General features: G+C 34.2%; 1 protein-coding gene across 1 annotated transcript in view; it reads right to left on the minus strand.

Annotated features, from left to right (window-relative positions):
• Nucleotides 1–209: 209 nt before the first annotated feature.
• LOC128868614 (uncharacterized) overlaps nt 210–21,410 on the minus strand; it is a 48,853-nt gene continuing 27,652 nt past the window's right edge. The window contains exons 2-3 of the mRNA XM_054110905.1: nt 6,349–6,490; nt 210–2,239 (exon numbers count right to left, since the gene is read on the minus strand). Of these exons, the coding sequence (XP_053966880.1) occupies nt 1,433–2,239; nt 6,349–6,490 (949 nt within the window). The 3' untranslated portion in view covers nt 210–1,432. The remainder of the gene's footprint in view (nt 2,240–6,348; nt 6,491–21,410) is intronic.

The following is a 21,410-nucleotide window of genomic DNA, read 5'->3' on the forward strand; positions in this document are numbered from 1 at the left end:
AGGGGACGATATATGTTAAAGTTGTAATAATTTTTGGACAATTTTGTCTTTGAAATCAATAAAAACTAATTCCACACAAAAAAGTTATGGTGTTTTGAATTGTTAACACTTCATATCGTTCACCCTGTATACTTAACCTTTCGCACAACCTCTGCTTCTCCTTTCAAGCGCCACCCTTTTCCCTTTGGCAAACAAAATGACACCCATAGTTTCGGTTTATAACTTTGGTTTCTTTATTATGGTTCTCCTTAAGTTCGTAATATGCATGTTTTGTTTTTGTAATATTCACATAAATATACTCATGTGCATGTGCACACATACATACCTAGATATAACATATGCATGTACAGTGTTTATTTGTATCTTTAAGAGATAAAAAAAACTGAATCTCGTATACGGTTAGCTTATTGTTTTTATTTATTTATGCATTTCGCGCGCACATTTCCGGCTTCATCGCCAAGCCTTTGATTAAATTGGCCTCATATCGTAACAAGCGAACCAGGCGAGTGCGAGACAATTGGCAATGCGCGGCGCCGCATACTACGCTTTATCACATAAATATGGAAAAATAGTGTCTTGTTGTTTTTGTACAATATTCACAATTTCTACTTGTCATTTTTGACGCTAAAAGTGCTGATTTTGTGCTTGTTTTTTTTTTTTTGGCTGCTATTTTGTTTTTCATTCGCTTTGCTTTCTCGTTTACGTGTTTTACAAAATCATAGACTGTTTTTCAATTTAATATAATTGTTGTTGTTATGGCTGCCATAATATCTCTAAATATGTAACTGTACATGTGCATGCAACAGTTTTTTGACTTTAATTACAAATTTCCATTTAATTTTCTGCAGTGTTTTTTCGTTTACCTTTCAAATCGTCTCTCTTTTAAACTAAATATTTATAGACTACCTACTTTGCTTATACCCTACACACACAAACTGTGAAAATATTTTGCATACAAACAATAGACAGTCAAAAGCCTCACGCATTACGCCCACACACACACACTCGCACCACCATTGGCTTTAGTCATCACATCACAATTGGCTAACAATAAGAATTTTTGATATTGAAATAAATTGGCGCTTGCTGTTTTTAGTATTTTGATTATTTCACTTAACAATCGGCAATCTTATTGCAGTCACCGTTGTTTGTGTGGGCGTCGGCGTAATCACATTACCGTCTTCCCAATGTCCTAACCCTAAAACCGTAAAAAGTTACAGAAAAGTATTAAATTATTACATAAAACCCATTAATGAGACCCCGCCCCCCAAAAGACTGACTACCCCCCTACACGGCACCCCACTCTTTGCACACTCCAAGCGTGCGCGCAGCGCTCACGTTCTACAACCGCACATTTGTTCGTTTGAAGCTGCTTGCTTACACTGCAGTTTGTGCAATCTCTCTTGGTCCTGCGCTACTCGGCAGTTTATCCCTAAACTGGGCCAATATCACTTTGGTATCTGACGGTCAGATAGTGAGCCGCCTCTGTCATTTGTTCTAAGCATTGGTAGAGCCCGTTCAGATGTCGTCGACAGCGTTTCGCCAATTCGGTAGCTTTGTCGGCATTGGCGGTGGAATTGGCGACGGCAGCGGCACGTGAGTCAGTATCATCACTGCCGCTGACAGATGCGGTGCTGCTTGGTCGATTGTCACTCTTATGGCCCTCCGATTCCATGCCCGAATCATTTTCATTGGAAATTTCACTTTCCGAATCGCTCAGATTGCACACCGATGTGGTGGAGACAATCGAGGCCACTGAGGCGGTGGATGGGCAACGATTGTGGCCTTTGGCGCTGTTATTGGTAGTAGTGGCGGTTGCGGTAATGGTGGCGGTGGTGGCGATAGTTGATGGTAGTGTGTTGGAATTTGTATTTGCCACACTCTTGGTAGCGGCGGCGACGGCCTCGGCCGATTGACTACTGCTCGCCACACTGGCCGCATCCGATTTGGTGGAATCGCAGCGCACATATAGAACATTTTCCATTTCAGTGTTGCGTAGCTCATCACACACGCCTTCGTGATCTTCTTCCGACTCATCCTTGCCCGTCCACAGCAAATCAGTCTTGAGCACCTTCAGCATGTTGTAGATGTTGAAGAGCTCCGATGAACTAAGGAATTCGTGTACGTTCTTGGAGTGTGCAGCGCTACGTTTGCCATGAGAACCAGAATGTTCAAGAGTGTGCTGATTGGATGTGGAATTCTTGCCAGGTGCTGGTATAATGTCTGTGCTATCACCGACCTAAAATGAAAGAGCAGGTAAGGGGAAAATAAGTTAAATGTAATTACTTAAGTATGAAATATATTTGAAGGCATAAAATGGATAGTTGGAATTAAAGGATTTCTTAAAGGAATGAATTTTGAGTACAATATAGCATTACAAAAACTAAAGGGTGATTTTTTAGCTACTATCAGTTGGTTTAAACAGCTGATCCACCTTTTGTGTTTTGTTTCACTGTCAAACATCTTCAGTTTGGTCTATAATTTAACCATGAATCGTCTTACAAACGAACAACGCTTGCAAATCATTGAACTTTATTATAAAAATACGTGTTCTGTTAAGAAAGTTTAAGATCCACTTTTTTATCGAAAAATTGTGTTCAGCGACGAAGCTCATTTTTGGATCAATGGGTACTTAAATAAGCAGAGTTGTCGATTTTGGAGTGAAGATCAGCCAGAAGCATTGGAAGAGCTACCAATGTATCCAGAAAAGCAGAAAAGGTCACAGTTTGGTGCGGTTTATGGGCTGGAGGCATCATTGGACCGTACTTCTTCAAAGATGCTGCGAATCGTAACGCTACTGTGAATGGTGAGCGCTACCGTGAAATGATATCCAAATTTTTTTTGCCCAAAATGCAAGGGCTTGACTTGCATGGCATGCGGTTTCAGCAAGACGGTGCCACATGCCACACAGCACGCGCAAAAATGGACTTGTTGAGAGGCGAGTTCGATGAACATTTTATTTCACTTCGGGACCTGTCAATGGGCCACGAAACATTGGAAAGAGTATGCCAAAATTGGACTAAGCGGATGGACCATTTGAAGCGCAGTCGCGGTCAACATTTGCATGGAATAATCTTCAAACATTAAATTATATGGACTTTACTATCGATTTAAATAAAAATTGCATGCATTTTTCTAAATTTTACGTATATTTTTTTTAAAAACTTTCCTATAGCTCTTAAAAAATCACCCTTTTAAAATCAACTATAAAGATTGGCGTTCCTCTCTACCACAGGATCAATGAGAATTTTGTTTAAACTGCGGCATGACAAGTCGGATGAACGCCAACTCATATTAGTAATACACAAGCAGCAGCAGCCAAGAGCTACAATTTGAATATCTTTTGCGACTTTCCATAATAAAAAGTCTCGAACATGCCTGCTAGGAAGTACCCTATATGTGAATACCTAGGAAATACCCCAGGTGTGAGAAGGCATGAGATTTTTGGCTAAATTTTTAGGGAAAAGTGATATGGCAAGACACTTAAAGTCATTATTCTCGGTCAATAAGCTCCCAATGGGTACCCATGGGTTCCTCGGTTAATGGGTTCGCATATCTTGATAACAGATTTGTGTAAACGTGTCAAAGATGGATGAGGGAACGGGGTCAGGTATATATGGACTATACGCGTGACATCATCAGGCGTCCAATCACAATGGACAAATATTCCACCGGCTTGAGGTGTTAGTAATACAGCAATCCTTTCCTAGCCAAAAACTAAAATAAGGTTAGAAGCGCACATTTATAGTTTAATTTTTTGAAAGCCAAGCAGTCATTAAGGATCCCTCCTCTCGAGCGTTTACGTTTAAGAAGCCTGGAAGCGCTGTTACAACCTTTAGTTTCTGGTAGCAAAAATGGTACAGTTATGTTGTGTTCTATGCCTGGCCCCAGTGGTATCGCAGTCAATAAGATCGTAGACGAACACGCAAGAGCAGTTTTGGCAGTGGGTGTGACACTATTCTCTAGTCCGTTTGCCACTTTACAATTTCTCAGTAAGTAAACTCATAGTGAAAGGAGTACTGCGGAAAAGAATAAATGCCTTAAGTATTTTAGAAAATACATTTACTTGGTCGAGATGTATATTTCGAGCATCTGGAGATCCCTCTCAATTTTTGTCTCCTCGACTTCTGTTTCTTCTTGATTGGCGCGATAACCGCTAACGCGATTTTGGTCGAGTTTAACAAAGTGTGCCAGTCGTTTCTTTCTCCTGCTAACCGGCAACAGTTAGACACACCAAGTGAAGCCAAGTTCTTCTCCACCTGATATTTCGAACGCAGAGGCGGCCTTCTTCCTTTGTTATCACCAGCAGGTACCGCATCGAACACTTTCAGAGCGGTAGCGTTTGGATCCATTTGGACGATATGATCCAGCCAACGACACGACTACTGAGGTATTTTTCAGGCTGAACTGATGGCAATAATCAAAGCTGTGATACTGATACAGTACGTGCGATACCTGGAGGTGATACCTATTTATACATTTTCATTGGCAGCCCAGGTGCCAATAAAATCCCTTACGAAACAGTCGACAACCTCAAAGCCAGCCATGAAATGGTGCAGATATCTTAATGAATAGCCTAAGTAAATTCGCCCAAATGTGACAGGGGTTCTTGGCCACTGAATTGTGGGACCGTTGAACTAGCGATACTCGGCAGCAAACTTCATAACGAGTTCATAGAAATTAATATAAGTAGACCCTTACAAACATGTCGGCTGCTTACATATTTCTGAGAAATTTGTAAGAAAAACGGGAAGCCGTGACGAACCCAGCTACAGAATTGTCCGACAATCGCAGACGACTCTGAATGCAGCGTACAGCAGCTCTGCTAAGCCGAAGTAAGCATAGTCTTAGAGCACCGATTTTCCGTTACAAAGGGCAAGACATGCCCTGAGAATAGATGCACAGTCTCATGATTTCTGCAGAAGCTGTCTAAATGAGGATGAGGAAGGGTTGAGTTTGCATCTTCTGAGTCGCCGCTATCCTGCTTTATCTATACATGGTTTCGGCCAGGTTGACAATTCTCGAATGAGTTGGAAGACCTCAGCATGGTGAAAGTCAGGGGCCTTCAAAAGTTTCTGAATGGTTAACATTTGTTATTTGCACTAATGGCTCCAAGACGATATCGGGAGCCGGAACAGTGGTTTTCTCTAAATCAGCCAATTTATTTATCTATTAAATTGCAGAATAATGCAAGATTTTTTCCGATAATCAAACCGCGATCAAGGCTCTGACGACACCCTGGGGCAGAGCCAAACTAGTCAACTCCTGTAAGAAGATCAAATCTCATGGGTGTGAAGGTAATATTTCTCTGATTTGGGTTCCAGGACATAGGAACATAGAGGGAAATGAAAATACTGATGAGCTTGCCAGGAAGGGAACTGAATTGGTCTCAGAAGCCTCCTACCGATTCATCGACATCTTCCTGACTGTTGTTAAAGGGGAATTGCACAACTTATTGCTCAGGAAAGCACAGAATGCATGGAGCTCCATTTCTGCATGTACTATTTCGAAAACCTAGTGGCCCCAGTATAATATACGCGGGACTCTCAAAGTTCTGGGGACTCCACGCCATTCAATTTCCAAACTCGTAGTTGTGTTTACCAGTCATTGAACGTTCGAGACAAGCGCGAAAAAGCTACTTCAGCATTTAACCTCCATTGCAGAAGCTGTGGAGACCTTTTAAAGAACGAGGCTGTTGAGCACTTTCTCTATAACTGACCAGGTTTGCCAGCTAGACAATTAAGGCCACTGGTTACTTCTTTCTTCGACAGCCTGCGGCAGTGCTCCAACCTAAATCCCATCAATCTTCTCCTTTACATCAACAGCTCTGGCTGGCTATAGATATCTGCCTGTTGGCGGTCTTATAATGGTATCAAAACGGCGCTTTAGAGCTACTTGGGGAGTGCCAGTACTTCAACCATTTCAGCTACCTACCTATATCGTTAATAGGAGATATCACGAGAAGTTCCCCATATGGCATCACAAGTGACATAGTGCACAACCGCCAACGTAGGCTGGGCTAATCTAGCCATTGGACTTGTTATGATATCGTCTTTGTTTTTTCATACACCGTTTAGGTCCGCCTATGGAAACAGTTGAGCTGTTGCTTAGCAACGATATGAGCTCATCTCTAAGCCTTGCTTTTTAGTCCACATGAATGACATACTACCTTTGCTTAGATAGTAAAAATGCTTGATAACCACTAACTTCAAACTTCTCTTCACTGTCCGCTTCCTCCTGCGCAGATTCTACCCACCCTCCCTAAAATAAACACCAGGAGATTCCCTTATACGAGTGAACAATTCTGGTTTAAAATAATAAATAATATAAGCATTTACACCAACCAACCTGTCGATCCATAAGCAAACATGGCACCAGAATGGTATCATCCATCACTTTAACACTTTTCAGAAATTTCTCCATCACATTAATGATACTGTCCTTGGAGAATTGTGTTTCATCGTGACGCGCAATGCGACGTAGGCAGTTTCTATAAATAAACGAAGATAAGAAAAAATTAGCAAATCAGCAATATAATATTTAAATAAATATGGCAGTATATGAAAACATAATTATTTATTATTATTACTGTACTTCCGGACTATTGCCTGCATTACCTATGGACATTGCTCGAATTGGGCCGGACCAGTTGTACGACAATAGAACCGAAACATAATAAAACAATTTGGTTTATCAGCAAAAGGCTAATAGGCTAATTAGTTAGTGGGTAATTTTAGGCGATTAGCAGAGCACGAGCAAAATTTCAATATTGCTAATCAGTTAAAAGTAATTTGTGTTTTACGATGCCATATATGGAGGAATGCCGTATTTGTAGTACTGGACAATGAAGTAAAAGGTCGGTTTGAGCGACTAACTGCAAAAGTTGGCTATAAACATGAAAACATTGCACTGCAATGTAATACTGAACTACACCTTTCAAGTTCAGAATGAGAAAATGTAAATTTGTATTGAGAAAGAGTGAATTGAATTTAAGAAATGTAAGTTCGAAGTGAGAAAATGTGAGATTATATTGAGAAAGTGGATATTGAAATTGAGAAATCTAAATTCATAATGAGAAAATGTAAGATTTGTATTTGTATTATATTGAGAAAATATAAATTGAAGTTAAGAAATGTAAGTTCAAAATGAGAAAATGTAAGATTATATTGAGAAAGGGTAAATTTAATTTAAGAAATGTAAGTTCGAAGTGAGAAAATGTAAATTGAATTTGAGAAATGCAAGTTCAAAATGAGAAAGTGTAAGATTTGTTTTGAGAAAGTGTAAATTGAAATTTAGATATGTAAAATCATAATGAAAAAATGTAAATTCAAAATGAGAAAATATCAAAATCAGAAAGTATAAAATTATATTGGAAATATTTAAGTTTATATTAAGAAATGTAAAATCATGTTGAGAATTCGTAAATTCATGTCTCAAATTCAATTCACACTTTCTCAATACAAACTTATATTTTCTCATTTAGTACTAGAAAAAGTTTAGAATGATATACAACAAAATGGCGTAGATTGAAGTATAACTACGACAGAAAACTAAAAAGAAACTGTCGTAATTGTCAACTTTTGAAAAGTTGGGTTATGTCAATCGAAATAAACAGAGAAATTTGCAGTTCTAAAAAAGCAAAAATGAAAATCATGAAAATTTCTAAAGTTTAAATTATTTTTTTATTTTTATTGTGAATTCTATACATTGCCGAAAGTGAGTATGTAGAATAACGGCGGAAAAGCTCCATAGACTTCAGCAGCTAATGTGCCCTATTAATTAATGTAATATTTTCTAATGCTCTACTAAAACACATTAATAACAATAACAGCGAAGACACGCTGTGTGTTGAAAATTAAACTGTGAACAAGTTCTGCTGTTTAAATTGATTGAATTATTTAGATATTTGTATTCTCTTATACGCGCATGCTGAGTGTAGGGTGCGCGCTTGTCGTCGGCGCGTCTGGCTGTACGCGCGTGTCTTTTAGCCTAAAGTGAAAAGGTTAAAATCGCATAGCCCTTGAAGTAAAACCTAATGACACAGCAAAATTGAGAATTTTTTTTATGGCCAATTTTGCATAGTTAATTTGTTTTTTTTTTTTTTTGTTTTTGCAATTAATAACCCACCCCTAAACATGTTGCTAACTTGAATCTGTTTTTTAAAAATAGTCGATTGTGTGGCGCACGCATTTAAAATCTGAAAGGTGGTTTTTATTTGATAATTAGAATACCAAATCCATTGCCAATCATATTCTTCGGAAGGAGCGCGTAGACACACCTCTATGCAAATTTGTCACAAAATTAAAACAACTATGAATCTACATTCAAAAAGGAAGAAGAATAAAATTCAAAAATAGTCAATAAATTGAAAAGAAGCGGAATGCGTAAAGGGAACTACATAGTTGAAAATGTTTACGGATGTAATTTCTGCTTACACTCGCATAGGAATGTGAATGTTTGTATTTACTAAGAAAACCAAACATAGAATGAAATAAAATATTGAAGTGATTAATTTTAATTTAATTTATTTATTTTCATTTCAATTAAATTTATTTTAAATTTAATTTAATAAATTTATTTTACATTCAATTTATTTTAAATTAAAATAAATTAAAACAAGAAAATAAAATTTAAAATTAAAATAAATTAAAACAAAATAATAAAAATTAAAATAAAAAAACAAACCTAATATAAAATAAAATTTAAATTTATATGTAAAAATTTTAATGCTAATTTAAATTTTTAAATTTATTTTATTTTATTTTTTTTATTTCTACTTTTATCTCTGTACTTTTATGTTCAGTTTCTTACTTTTTTAAATTTAAATTTTAATTCATCTTAATTCCTTTTTTATTTCATTTCTTATTTTTACTTTTTTTATTTTTAGATTTTAAAAAAATTTATTTATTTTTACTTTTATCTATTTATTTTTACTTTTTCATTTTTATTTTTTTACTTTTTTAAATTTAAGTTTCAATTTTGTTTAGTTTTTATTTTATATAATTTTTGTTTTAATACTTTTTTTTAATTTTATTTCCTATTTTACTTTTAACTTAGTTTTCTTTTACATTTTATTTTTAATTTTTATTTTATTTTATCTCGTTTCATTTTATTTTCAATAGAGAACGACCGAACTTCCGGCTTCAATCATATTGAGTTACAAAATTTGAGTTCGAGCCAAAAAAAAAGAAAATTTGCTTACAACTTGGCTTCGGCGAAAAAAACTGAACAGTTTAATTTTTGTTTTTTTTCTAATTTTTTCGTCATATTTTATTTAACTTTTACTTTCAATTTTTTTTTACTTTTCTATTTCATTTTAATTCTTGTTTTACCTTTAATTTTATTTTTGATTTTTCTTTCCATATTTTACTTTTAATTCAGTTTTCTTTTACAGTTTTTTAATTCAGTTTAATTTTTATTTCATTTTATCTGATTTTCTTTCATTTTGTTTTTAAATGGAGAACTTCCACTTCGGCTTCGGCTTCGGCTTCAACCATACTCGGTTACAAAATTTGAGTTCGGCCACAAAATTTCAATTCGGTTACGGCTTCGCTTCGGCGAAAAAAAATGAGCTTTGGCCGCACATTTCCATATTTTTTTGTTCGTATAACTTAATTTAATTTTTATTTATTTTATTTAATTTTAATTTCAATTTCAATTTGAACTACTTCAATTCTATTTTATTTTGCTTTATTTTACTTTCTGTATTTAAGTTCGTTTTATTTATTTTTTGTTGTATTTGAATTTAATTTAATTTTAATTTATTTTATTTTACTTTGTCCTATTTTATCAAAACGGGGCTTTAGTGCTATTTGAGGAGTGCCAGACTGGCACTTCAACCATTTCACCAATTTTTTGTCCTATTTTATTTTATTATTTTGTTATTAAATTTTATCTTTGAATTTATTTTATGTTACCATTTTACTCTACACAAAATTTTATTTTAGTTTTCACATTATTTCAGTTTTAGTTTTTTTTATTTCACTTTGTTTTGTTTTACTTTATTTCACTTTGTTTTGTCCTGCGTTATTTTGTTTTACTCTTTATTTTATTTCATTTATTTTACTTTGCTTTGCTCAACGTTTCTATTTTCGCTTTTAAATAATCTTGAATTTATATCATTTTACCTGTCAGCTTGGCAATCATCGAGCAATTTTTAATTGTTAACCGGCTGCTTTTGCATATACAAAAACAACGACACACCAATGGCCAAGGCGTTACAAACGAACTAGCGCATAGCATTCGAAAATTATTGCTTTTGTTTTAGCTAGTCAGCTGTCATCAACAACAAATACAACTGTACGCGATAGCCCTGAGGTCTCGCCAGCCAGTATAGCACTACAACAACAACGGCAACTGCTAAGCAACCACCAGTTGCTGTTCTGCAAATCAAAATCATTTTGTATACAAATTGAAATGTAAAATTTTGTGTGTGCGCTTCGTTTTATAGTTTTAAAGCAGCATTTCTAATTTTGGCTAACAGCTTCAAATGGCTCGAAGGCTGCGTGCACGTCGGCAGGTAGACACAGAGCGCGTGTTGCTTTATTTGAAATCTCTTTCACTCAACTGTTCTGAATAAACAATTTTTTTATTTCATATTTAATTCATATTTCCAATTTTGCTGCTTCCTTTCACATTCAATTAGGTTGCGAGTGTATATGCAGAAATGCGATGCGATAGTTACACGTGCCAAAAATATATTCAAGCCATTTAGAAGTGCTTAGTAAGCCACCCAATGATAGAGCTTTAAAAAAATTCCCCACTCGTGACAAGACGTCTCGCACACCTGTGGTCAAAATAATAGAAACCTAGCCAATTATGAGGTTTTGACGATTTTTTTTTTGTGGTATTTACCTTTCATTTTTTATACAGTAAATTTTTATTTATTTATTTTTTATAGTACCGTGTACAATAAAAGTCATGTAACTCAAAGCTTCAAACTGTTTTATGTCAAACATTTAACAAAAAAAAAAATTGTCATCAAATTGAAAATTTTGTATCAGAATGTTTAAAAAAATCTCTAAGTATGCAGTTTTGTAGCCCATTTAATATTAATAAAAATAATAATAAAGTGTAATTTTGTTTTGTGTGCGATGTTGCCAATTTTCTTCCACATAAAACACATATTTCGCAGTTTTTTATGGGGAAGAAAATGCGCAACACTTCCGCGAAAAAAAAATTGTCAAAAATCAAGGAGAATTTTGAACCACTTTAAATTTGCGTCTACATTTGGTAATATTGATTGCTGATACTGAATGGGTTATAAAGCTACATAACCAGAATTTTTCCCAAATTCCGAATAAAAACTTAGAAATATTGATATTTTTTTTTTAATTCTAAAAATTTTTGCGAATTTCGTACAAAGTTAGGAGCTTTGAGTTAGAGTTTTGTAGTTTGTTTTGCACTATCCTTAAAAAATTAAAATTAAATACAGCAAAACAGAATACTTAAAACTTGGCAGTCCGTCCGTTTCCATTATTTTACACAAGTGTGCATACATAAAAGTATTAGTGTATTAGTATGTAGCCGTGTAGGTGGTCATTTTGACGTGCCCCTCAACATCTGCAGGGAGCTATAAGTGCTAGCTACGAATTTATTGCGAAATTGTGCACCCTACACACACACACACACACACAAAAGCCGGTGGTGCATGCATACAGGTACATACATGCGTACATGAAAAGACACAAAGTCGGGCCGACTACTCGTCCCGCATATTGATTAACCTGTCCAACTTGCAAAAAAAAATTTTGCTGCGGTCAAGTTGACCGATTCACCTGAACACATTTGCTATTCACCTAAGCATTTGTCATTCAACAAATGTGCCACGCTGCAGCGCCGACAAACAATATTGAGTGTCTAACTGAGGGCCGAACCCTGCACTAGAAGCCAAATTCATATTGAGGAAGGCAATTGGTAAAAACAAAATCAGTGATTTTAGTGACGACTTAAACCAAACGCAAGCAGCGGTTGTTTGAAGTCTCAATCTATATACACTAGGGCGGGGCAATTTGTGTGGAATTTTTTTTTCTTTACTTTTTTATGTTTTTTTATTTTTTTTTCTATTTAAGTATATTTAAAAATCAATATATTTAGATTAGGGCGGGTCAATTTGTATGGACCCTTTTTTACTTTTTTTTTATTTTTTTTTTTATTTTTTGTATATTGTTTTTCTATTTAAATATATTTAAGTTTCAATGTATATTATTTAGATTAAGGCGGGTCAATTTGTATGGAACTATTTTTTTTAATTAGTTTTTTTTTAATTTCTTTATGTTTTTTTTTCTATTTAAATATATTTCAGTTTCAATATATTTAGATTAGGGCGGGTCAATTTGTGTGGAACTTTATTTTTACTTTTTTTTTAAATTTTTTTATTCATTTTACTTTTTTTTCTATTTAAGTTTTATTATATTTAGATTAGGGCGTATCAATTTGTGTGGAACTTTTATTTTACTTTGTTTTTTTTTTTAATTTTTTTAAATTTTTTTCTATTTAAGTATATTTAAATTTCAATATGTTTAGATTAGGGCGGGTGAATTTGTATGGAACTATTTTTATAAATTTGTTTTCATTTTTTATTTTTATTTTTGCTTTTAATTTTTATTACCTGTTTTATTTTTTTATATTGCTTTTTATTAATTCATTTTTTTATTTTTTTTTTATTTAATTACTAGCATCACCCAGTGGGCTTCGCACCACCATACATACAATGTTTTTTTTATATCGCAAGGAATTTTTCATATTAAGTTTTCTTTATAGAACTCGTAAAATGTTTAAACAGTTGAATTAGTTGATTTTTTTCATTCAACATACTTTCTAAAGATGTCACAATAGCCTTTTCTGTACTTTTTTAAAATTTGATTGTAGTGGTCACCTATATACAGGTAAGGTGAAAGAGCCGATAAAAACTTGTAATTAAACTTTGATTCTTTAATTTCCATTTCAATTTTTTACGCTAAATAAATTATGCTAAAATAAATAAAGTTAAAAATGTTTTTCCAGTTCCTTGAATGCTCCAGTTTTTATTATATTTTCGCCCAAAATTAATATTAACATAATACACTTACAACCACAACAGTACAACAGAAACGCTCATAAGCGGCTGTGTATTTGTTATTGTTTTTCCCATACGGGCATTTCGTATGAGAGGAAACCATTACTCACATAAAATATCATAACTCAGGAACGGCTGCACCGATTTCAATCAAACTTCACACAAACCACCTCCTCAAAGATAGAAAAGGACTCTAAAATTTTTGTGTCAATCGGTTCGACAACTTGAAATAACCCAGGATCAGCAGTGTGGTTAGGAATTTCAGCTGATATAAGGCTATCGATTTGATTCGGAGTTATTTTATGTACCAGCCAAATTAGTATATGTGCGTGCGGCAATCCCCTTTTCTGCCATTCGATGGAGTACATATGGCAACGCACCTCCCCAAATACATATAATTTCACAATTAAATCCATAAGTGCTTTACATTTTTGCCGAAATGGATACTCATGTGGTTCAAACATATCCTAGGGTTATCCAGGTCCACGTTTTGGTCTATATCTCGAGACCCTAGTTACGGAGGGGCATTAAAAATACTCGATACTATAGAATCATCAGCAGCTTCCATTTGCTACCCATATTGTACAAACACATCCTTAAGTTATCGGGGTCCACATTTTGGGCGATATCTCGAGACGCTAGCCACGGAGCGGCATCAAAAATACTCAATACTATAGAATCATCAGCAGCTTCCATTTGCTACCCATATTGTACAAACACATCCTAGGGTTACCCGGGTCCACGTTTTGGATTATATCTCGAGACCCTAGTCACGGAACGGTATGAAAAATACTCTATACTATAGAAATCATCAACAGCTCCCATTTGCTACCCATATTGTACAAACACATCCTAGGGTTACCCGGGTCCACGTTTTGGATTATATCTCGAGACCCTAGTCACGGAGCGGCATCAAAAATACTCTATACTATAGAATCATCAGCAGCTTCCATTTGCTACCCATATTGTACAAACACATCCTAGGGTTACCCGGGTCCACGTTTTGGATTATATCTCGAGACCCTAGTCACGGAACGGTATGAAAAATACTCTATACTATAGAAATCATCAACAGCTTCCATTTGCTACCCATATTGTACGAACACATCCTTAAGTTATCGGGGTCCACATTTTGGGCGATATCTCGAGACGCTAGCCACGGAGCGGCATCAAAAATACTCAATACTATAGAATCATCAGCAGCTTCCATTTGCTACCCATATTGTACAAACACATCCTAGGGTTACCCGGGTCCACGTTTTGGATTATATCTCGAGACCCTAGTCACGGAACGGTATGAAAAATACTCTATACTATAGAAATCATCAACAGCTCCCATTTGCTACCCATATTGTACAAACACATCCTAGGGTTACCCGGGTCCACGTTTTGGATTATATCTCGAGACCCTAGTCACGGAGCGGCATCAAAAATACTCTATACTATAGAATCATCAGCAGCTTCCATTTGCTACCCATATTGTACAAACACATCCTAGGGTTACCCGGGTCCACGTTTTGGATTATATCTCGAGACCCTAGTCACGGAGCGGCATCAAAAATACTCTATACTATAGAATCATCAGCAGCTTCCATTTGCTACCCATATTGTACAAACACATCCTAGGGTTACCCGGTTCCACGTTTTGGATTATATCTCGAGACCCTAGTCACAGAACGGTACGAAAAATACTCTATACTATAGAAATCATCAACAGCTTCCATTTGCTACCCATATTGTACAAACACATCCTAGGGTTACCCGGGTTCACGTTTTGGCCTATTTCTCGAGACCCTGGTATCCGATTCTTAAAATTTTAAAACACAAACCATCTACTGAATAGTCCAAACAAAGCCTAAAAATTTGGTTTGGATAGGTGAGCCCGTTCTTGAGTTATAAGATTATCAAGGAAATGTAACTTCTTTTTATATATATAGATTTTTTCTATTTATTTAGTTTTTTTATAACTATTTTTTTCTTTTTTTTATTCTTTATTTGCTTTTTGTATTTTGTTTATTTTTTTTGTTTTTTATTAAATCACGTTTTTATATTCTTTTTATTTTATCATTTTTTTCTATTTATTTATTTTTCTTTTTTAATAAATTTGTTTTCTTAATTTTATTTCATTATTACTTTTTTTTTGTTAGTTTTTATTTTTTTTTATATATTTTTTTTTTCAACATCGTTGCTAGCTGTTTCGGACTATACATCAAATCATAAGAAAGAAAGTATTTAGAGCACAGCACAGCTAAAATGAATTTTGAGCCTCCCAAAATTTAAAGTACGCGTATGCTTAAACCACTTCAACTTTTTAGAATATTCGCAATATTTTCCATGCTAATTTTTTCGTAAATTTCTCATAAAAATAAAATAAAATATCTAATAAAAAAATGTCAAACTTCGTACAAAACTCATAAAACTAATAAGATCGCAATAAATTCACAAATTTCAGAAACTTATTATCAAAATTTTAAATATTTTAATCAGAGTCTTTAGAAAACCTCTGGATATGCCCATTAAGTTTTAGTATAAAGCAGTGTAAGTTTACAATCTATTAAAATTAGCGTTGATTTTTGATAACTTTTTTCTGCATAAGATGTTGAAATTTTTCTTTCATAAAAAGCAAATTTTCGGTAGTCTTTGGTATCGAAGAAAATCCTCGAATTTTGTAGCTAACAACTTTTTTTGATATCTTTTTCTTATTTAGGAAATCGATGATACAAAGCAGTGGAATGGCATTTTTTCATATTATAATAAAAAAAGTTTTAATTTTAATTTTTTTTTAACGCGGCAGCACGAAATTTTTTATATGCAAATCAAACTAAAACTTGCGAAAAATTATAACTAACAAAACAAAATTTTAAAATTTAGCAGCATCTTGCGGCTTTTTAAATAAAAAATAGATAGAAGAAAACAAATGTGTCGTACCAGAAAATTTCCCAACACAAGCTTGTATTAAAAAAATAACAGTCAAACGACTTTAGTAAATATTTTCTAGCCTTAGTCTCTTTATTTCATACAAATCTTCGGCTAATAAATAATATTAGTTTGGGGAAAAAGAAATCCATTTTTTTTGCGTAAAATTTTTTAAAATTTAAAACTGTTTTGTAGTTGATCTTTAGCTACTGGGCGATACTGCGACTCCTAACATAAGCGGACATCTGTTTCAGTTGATATCCTAAATCCTTGAGAATTTTTTTTATTTAAATTTTTTTCTCTTGAGCGAACAACCCCTCGCATAACACCTTAACCCTCCCATAACACCTTGACCCTCCCATAACATATTAACTTTTTCTACACTTTTCTCAGAAGCGGACAAATTTTTCAGTCCCTTAGGTGTCCGGTGAGAGAGAAAGAGAGTTCACTGTATATATTTTATTTAATAAATTGAAAATTGTCTACCGAACTACTGTAGAGACATTATCGAACTGTAATAGCTGTCAAAAAAACAAAAACAAAAACAGTACTAAACAGAGAACTCCAAGCCTTTGCATGCGCTGATGGATTAACACAAAAAATATGGTTGTCTGCATTGCAGTTCAACTAATTTACAATATTAATTATATATGTAAGTTTATATGTACTTATGTATGTGTTAGTGCCGTTTGACGTTTTCAATATGAATAAATTCTTATCACGACCAATAAATGGATTATCGGCAAGTATTCAATAAATTTTACGTGGCATGCAATCTACCTATACCTGTGTGTATGTATGTATGTATACTTGCATACTTGTATCAGAACGATTGACAGCTATTCAAGTGCAATAATTTCGATTTATTATTTTATATTGAACTATTAGTTAGACTGTATTAGTTGCAGCAGAGTTCGCCTTGGCTAATGGTTAATTTGGTGGTGAGCTGACTGCGTGATTTTTATGGTTTCCTTGTGCTCAATTCATTTGCAAATTAAAAAAAAATGGAAATACGTTATTTATATATATAAATATGTGTATGTATATAAACTTTAACTTGTTGTGCTTTGCGGTTGAACGCAAAAGGGTTGAACTTGATTAAAATGCAATAAATTTGAATATCAAAATAATTTTTTAACTAAAGTTTTTTATTTGATTTTATTGCGCTTTAGGCGTCAATAAATGATAAAAACTATAAATAATGAAATAAATCGCAATTTTGGTGTGGTATTTGATAAAGTAATAAAAATGAAAACTATTTGGAATTTTTTTTTTACAATACTTAAAAAAAAACATTGGAATTTTTGGTGTGGTTTTTAATAAAATAATAAAAATCAAAACTATTAAGACTTTTTTTCACAATATTTTACAAAAAAAACAAAAATATTTGAATTTTTGGTGTGGTTTTTAATAAAATAATAAAAATCAAAACTATTCAGAATTTTTTTTTTTTTCAAAAATAAAAATATTAATTTGGGTCAAAGAGTAGAATTGCTATTACTTATACAGTCCAAAAAATTACCCTTTATTTTAGCTGCATGAGAACTATCGATATCCAGAACTACGGTTTGGCAGCTGTGAATGACAAACTCTATTGACAAGCTTGCAAATTGTCGAAATTTACTTTGAAAAAAATCTTTTCGTTCATCGAGCGAAGTGTTGAAAATGAAGTCGAAATCTCGATTCGTCGTCGTTCTCAAATTGTTGGCCTGTTTCCTTCGACTAGTTGGAAATTTTACGTAAAGATCTTGTGGTGGTAGTCGGCCAACTCTCCAGACCTTACAACAGGTCCTTTGTGATACCACTGTGCGACAAGGGAACCTCATTTACTATTCTTCGTGGAACCATTTTGTGACTCTTATGAAGAATCTTGGCATGCCTGCCTATAAAATACAACACCTGAAAGCATTGAAGCCAAATGACCATCGGCGGCGTCGCATTTTATGCAAATTGAGCGCATTTAGAATTGCTATTCAGACTTATTGAAAAAAGTAGTCAAATATTATACGAATCGAATAGACCATGTAACTTATAGTCGCGGCGCTCATATGACGAATATTATATTTATTTTTAAATTAACCAAATAACTTAAGTAAAAATAAAATAAATAAATAATTGACGCGTACACTTCTGTTAGGTGTTTGGCCGAGCATCTTTCCCCATTTGTGGCGTGCGTTTTAATGTTGTTTCACAAGTGGAGAGATTTACAGTTTTGAGCCGACTACGAACGGCGAATTGTGGTTTTTTGAGGAGATTTTTCATGGCAGAGATGCACTCGGAGGTATTTGAGTAGGCTGCAGGCGCTTCAAAACGTTACTCTAAGCAGGTAATGTTTTGTGATTTTTATTTACTCTTATAAAGGCAACTTTTTATTGCTATGCTATTACAAAAAAAAAATCGGTTACTATCGGCTGTGCATGCATGAGTTACAATCTAACAACAATCAAATGTAGATGGTAAACTGAGTGAGTGCCTTCTCCCCTTCAGGTTATTTATCATCTGTTATTTATCATTTGAGTTTAATATACATATGTAAATACAAACCAGTGCATAATAGGGAGTACTCAAATTGGCGCTGTAATTTGTATGGAAAATTTAAAAATTGTTTTTTTATTTTATTCAATGCCTACATCAATTCTTAATAGCACAACTTGGAAAATAAACTTCTAATTTTTCGATTTGTATTCATGAGTAAATATTTTTCCATACAATATTTGACCACTTAATATTTAATCAATTGCACTGAAGCAAAGTCCAACACAAAATAACAATTGAAAGTGTGACTGATAATAAAATACAACAAACACTAGAATTTATCCTTAGTTGATTTTATTTCCAACAGCGTCACAAATTTTTTGTTTTTTACAAACAATAACACGAGCGAGAAGAAAATAATGAATAGCGCAAAAAAAGCACAGCAAAAACGCCTGTGACGCCAGCCGGTCTGCTACTTGATTTTATCGCAGAATTAGACGCCCTCGAATGGGACGCCGTCTGAGAAGCGGTACATGCCGCTTTGCATGCTTTTTTACAATTTGATGAAGTTTTTTAAGTAGTTAGTGAATTTTCTATACCGCAATCGAGCATGAAATGCGTGAGTATCACCACGCTACGTCACCATGCAAAGGGCTAAAGAAATCAACAATACAACCAACCGCAAAGCCATAAGTTATTCGAAAATAGAGTAAACGGGTCGATAGCCAGTGAGCAACGCAATCAGTTGGTCGATCAGCTGTTTAAGCGTCTGCTGGTAACGCTGATTGTGCGCGCACGCCATGATCACGCAACAACGGCGTGAGACGCACGAACAGCATACGGCTTACATACATATGTATATGTAAAGTATATATACATACACGTGTACATACATAAATGCCTACATACTTAGCATGCTCCCACTCACTTTCTACTGTGAGAATCATGGAATTTTTCATTACCGCTTGCAGGAGAAGAAATTAAGTGGAAATGTTTCTCGTTAAGAGCGCAGAAATAAAACAATTCGACAGAGACGCTATCATGGAACGCTAGACGATACCACGCGACGCTAGTCCATGTGCGTACATTCGTACCTACATACATATATAGGTATAAGTATGTACATATTTGTATGTATGTAAGTTCTTGAAAGTGTATACATTTACAATATTGTTTATTTTTGTTGTTGCTTTCAATAGAGTCAAATGTGTAGAAATAATGCGTGCTCATAAAACGTATGTAGCTCTTCATGGCTTTGTTGTTGTTGAACATGCGGACAGCGCGTGTAACTCCAGACATCAGGCAGCTAGTCAAAGAAGTAAACCATCCACCGCTTAAGAAATTCGTCTCTTTCCACATACATATGTACACATGTATGTAAGTATGTACGAGCGCTGAAATTGTGTGAGTGTCAAGGTACAGCAGCAAACACTAGGCCTCTAATCATTTCTACACGCATTCTAACATTCACACACACATACAAACGTATACATTGTTTATGCGGTTAAGCGTGTGCGCCATTTACACAATTAATGGAATTTGGACGTCGGGAGACCGGCAAGCCTGGTGATCTTTGAAACAGAGATACAGTTATACTTCAACTATTATGTTCATACACTCAAGTTAGCACACATACACACGTATGTATGTACGATTATTAAAGCTAGTTAAGCATTCCGTCAGATATGATAAAACTTTTTATTTTAGTTGGGTTTGAGGTCCTATGCAAAGTATCTCAGTAGTATGAAATAGTTCAATAACTCATTTGCTAAGCCACTTATGAGTGCTACACATTTCTTATCTAATCAAAAGATAGCGCCTCTAAAGAGGAAGCGCTTGTCTGGCGGCGATATGCGTAAAACACTTGCAATTTAGATTAAATAACTAAAGTAATTAAATTAATATGTATAAACGGCAACCCTAGAAGAGAATGTGAAACACTTAAGACTTCTCTGAATTTATGAAATTTTTGTTACTTTAATTGACCTACATATGTTCATACGCATTTAGCGTGCAGATCTGTTAAAATTTGAAAAGTTTTATTGGCCTTTTAATTTTTAATTCGATTTACAACAATTCATACCAGTTAATGTGGAAATGGGATGGCGTTGAGTGTAATGAACCCTCTGCATGATTTATTTATACTTTTGTAACAAAAAAAGTTGAAAGGGCAGTGAATATCTCGCATGATGTCATATAATCAAGATATGTATGTACATATGTATGTATGTGTCTGCACCTCTGTGCACAATCATGGCATTGCGACGCATTGCAAAGTTTTCACTATTCATATAATTTTATTTTATAAAAGCATAGTTTATGCAACAACAAAAGCCATATGACTTAAAGTTTCAGTCTTTGTACAAAATTTTGCATATTCAACAATTTTTCATTAAAATTTCAAATTTTTAATGAGAATTTTTAGAAAAATTTAGAATCTACAGTTTTGTAGCCCATTGAATTTTAGTAGAAAGAGTGTGAGTTTGAAGAGGCTAAAGAATCGCACTAATTTTCTCTCTATACAAAAACTGCAAGCGTTCGTTGTATAGAAGCAAACTTCCGTCAACAAAAAAGGATGAAAAATCAACGCAAAACTTTAAGCCACCATATTTTTGGAAAATTATAACCAAAAAATTTTTATTTTGATGAAAATTACGGTAACGGTAAAGATAAAGATAGAGATATAGAGAAAGGGATAGTGATAGTGATAGAGATAGAGACAGAGATAGGGATAGAGATAGAGATAGATGTAGAGATAGAGATAGAGATAGAGATAGGGATAGAGATAGAGATAGAGATAGAGATAGAGATAGAGATAGAGATAGAGATAGAGATAGAGATAGAGATAGAGATAGAGATAGAGATAGGGATAGAGATAAAGATAGAAATAGAAATAGAGACAGAGAGACAGATATAGAGAGATAGAGATAGCGATAAGGATTTGACTCCAACGTGCCAGAGG

Source organism: Anastrepha ludens, chromosome 6 (genome assembly GCF_028408465.1).
Source record: "Anastrepha ludens isolate Willacy chromosome 6, idAnaLude1.1, whole genome shotgun sequence".
NCBI lineage: Eukaryota > Metazoa > Arthropoda > Insecta > Diptera > Tephritidae > Anastrepha > Anastrepha ludens.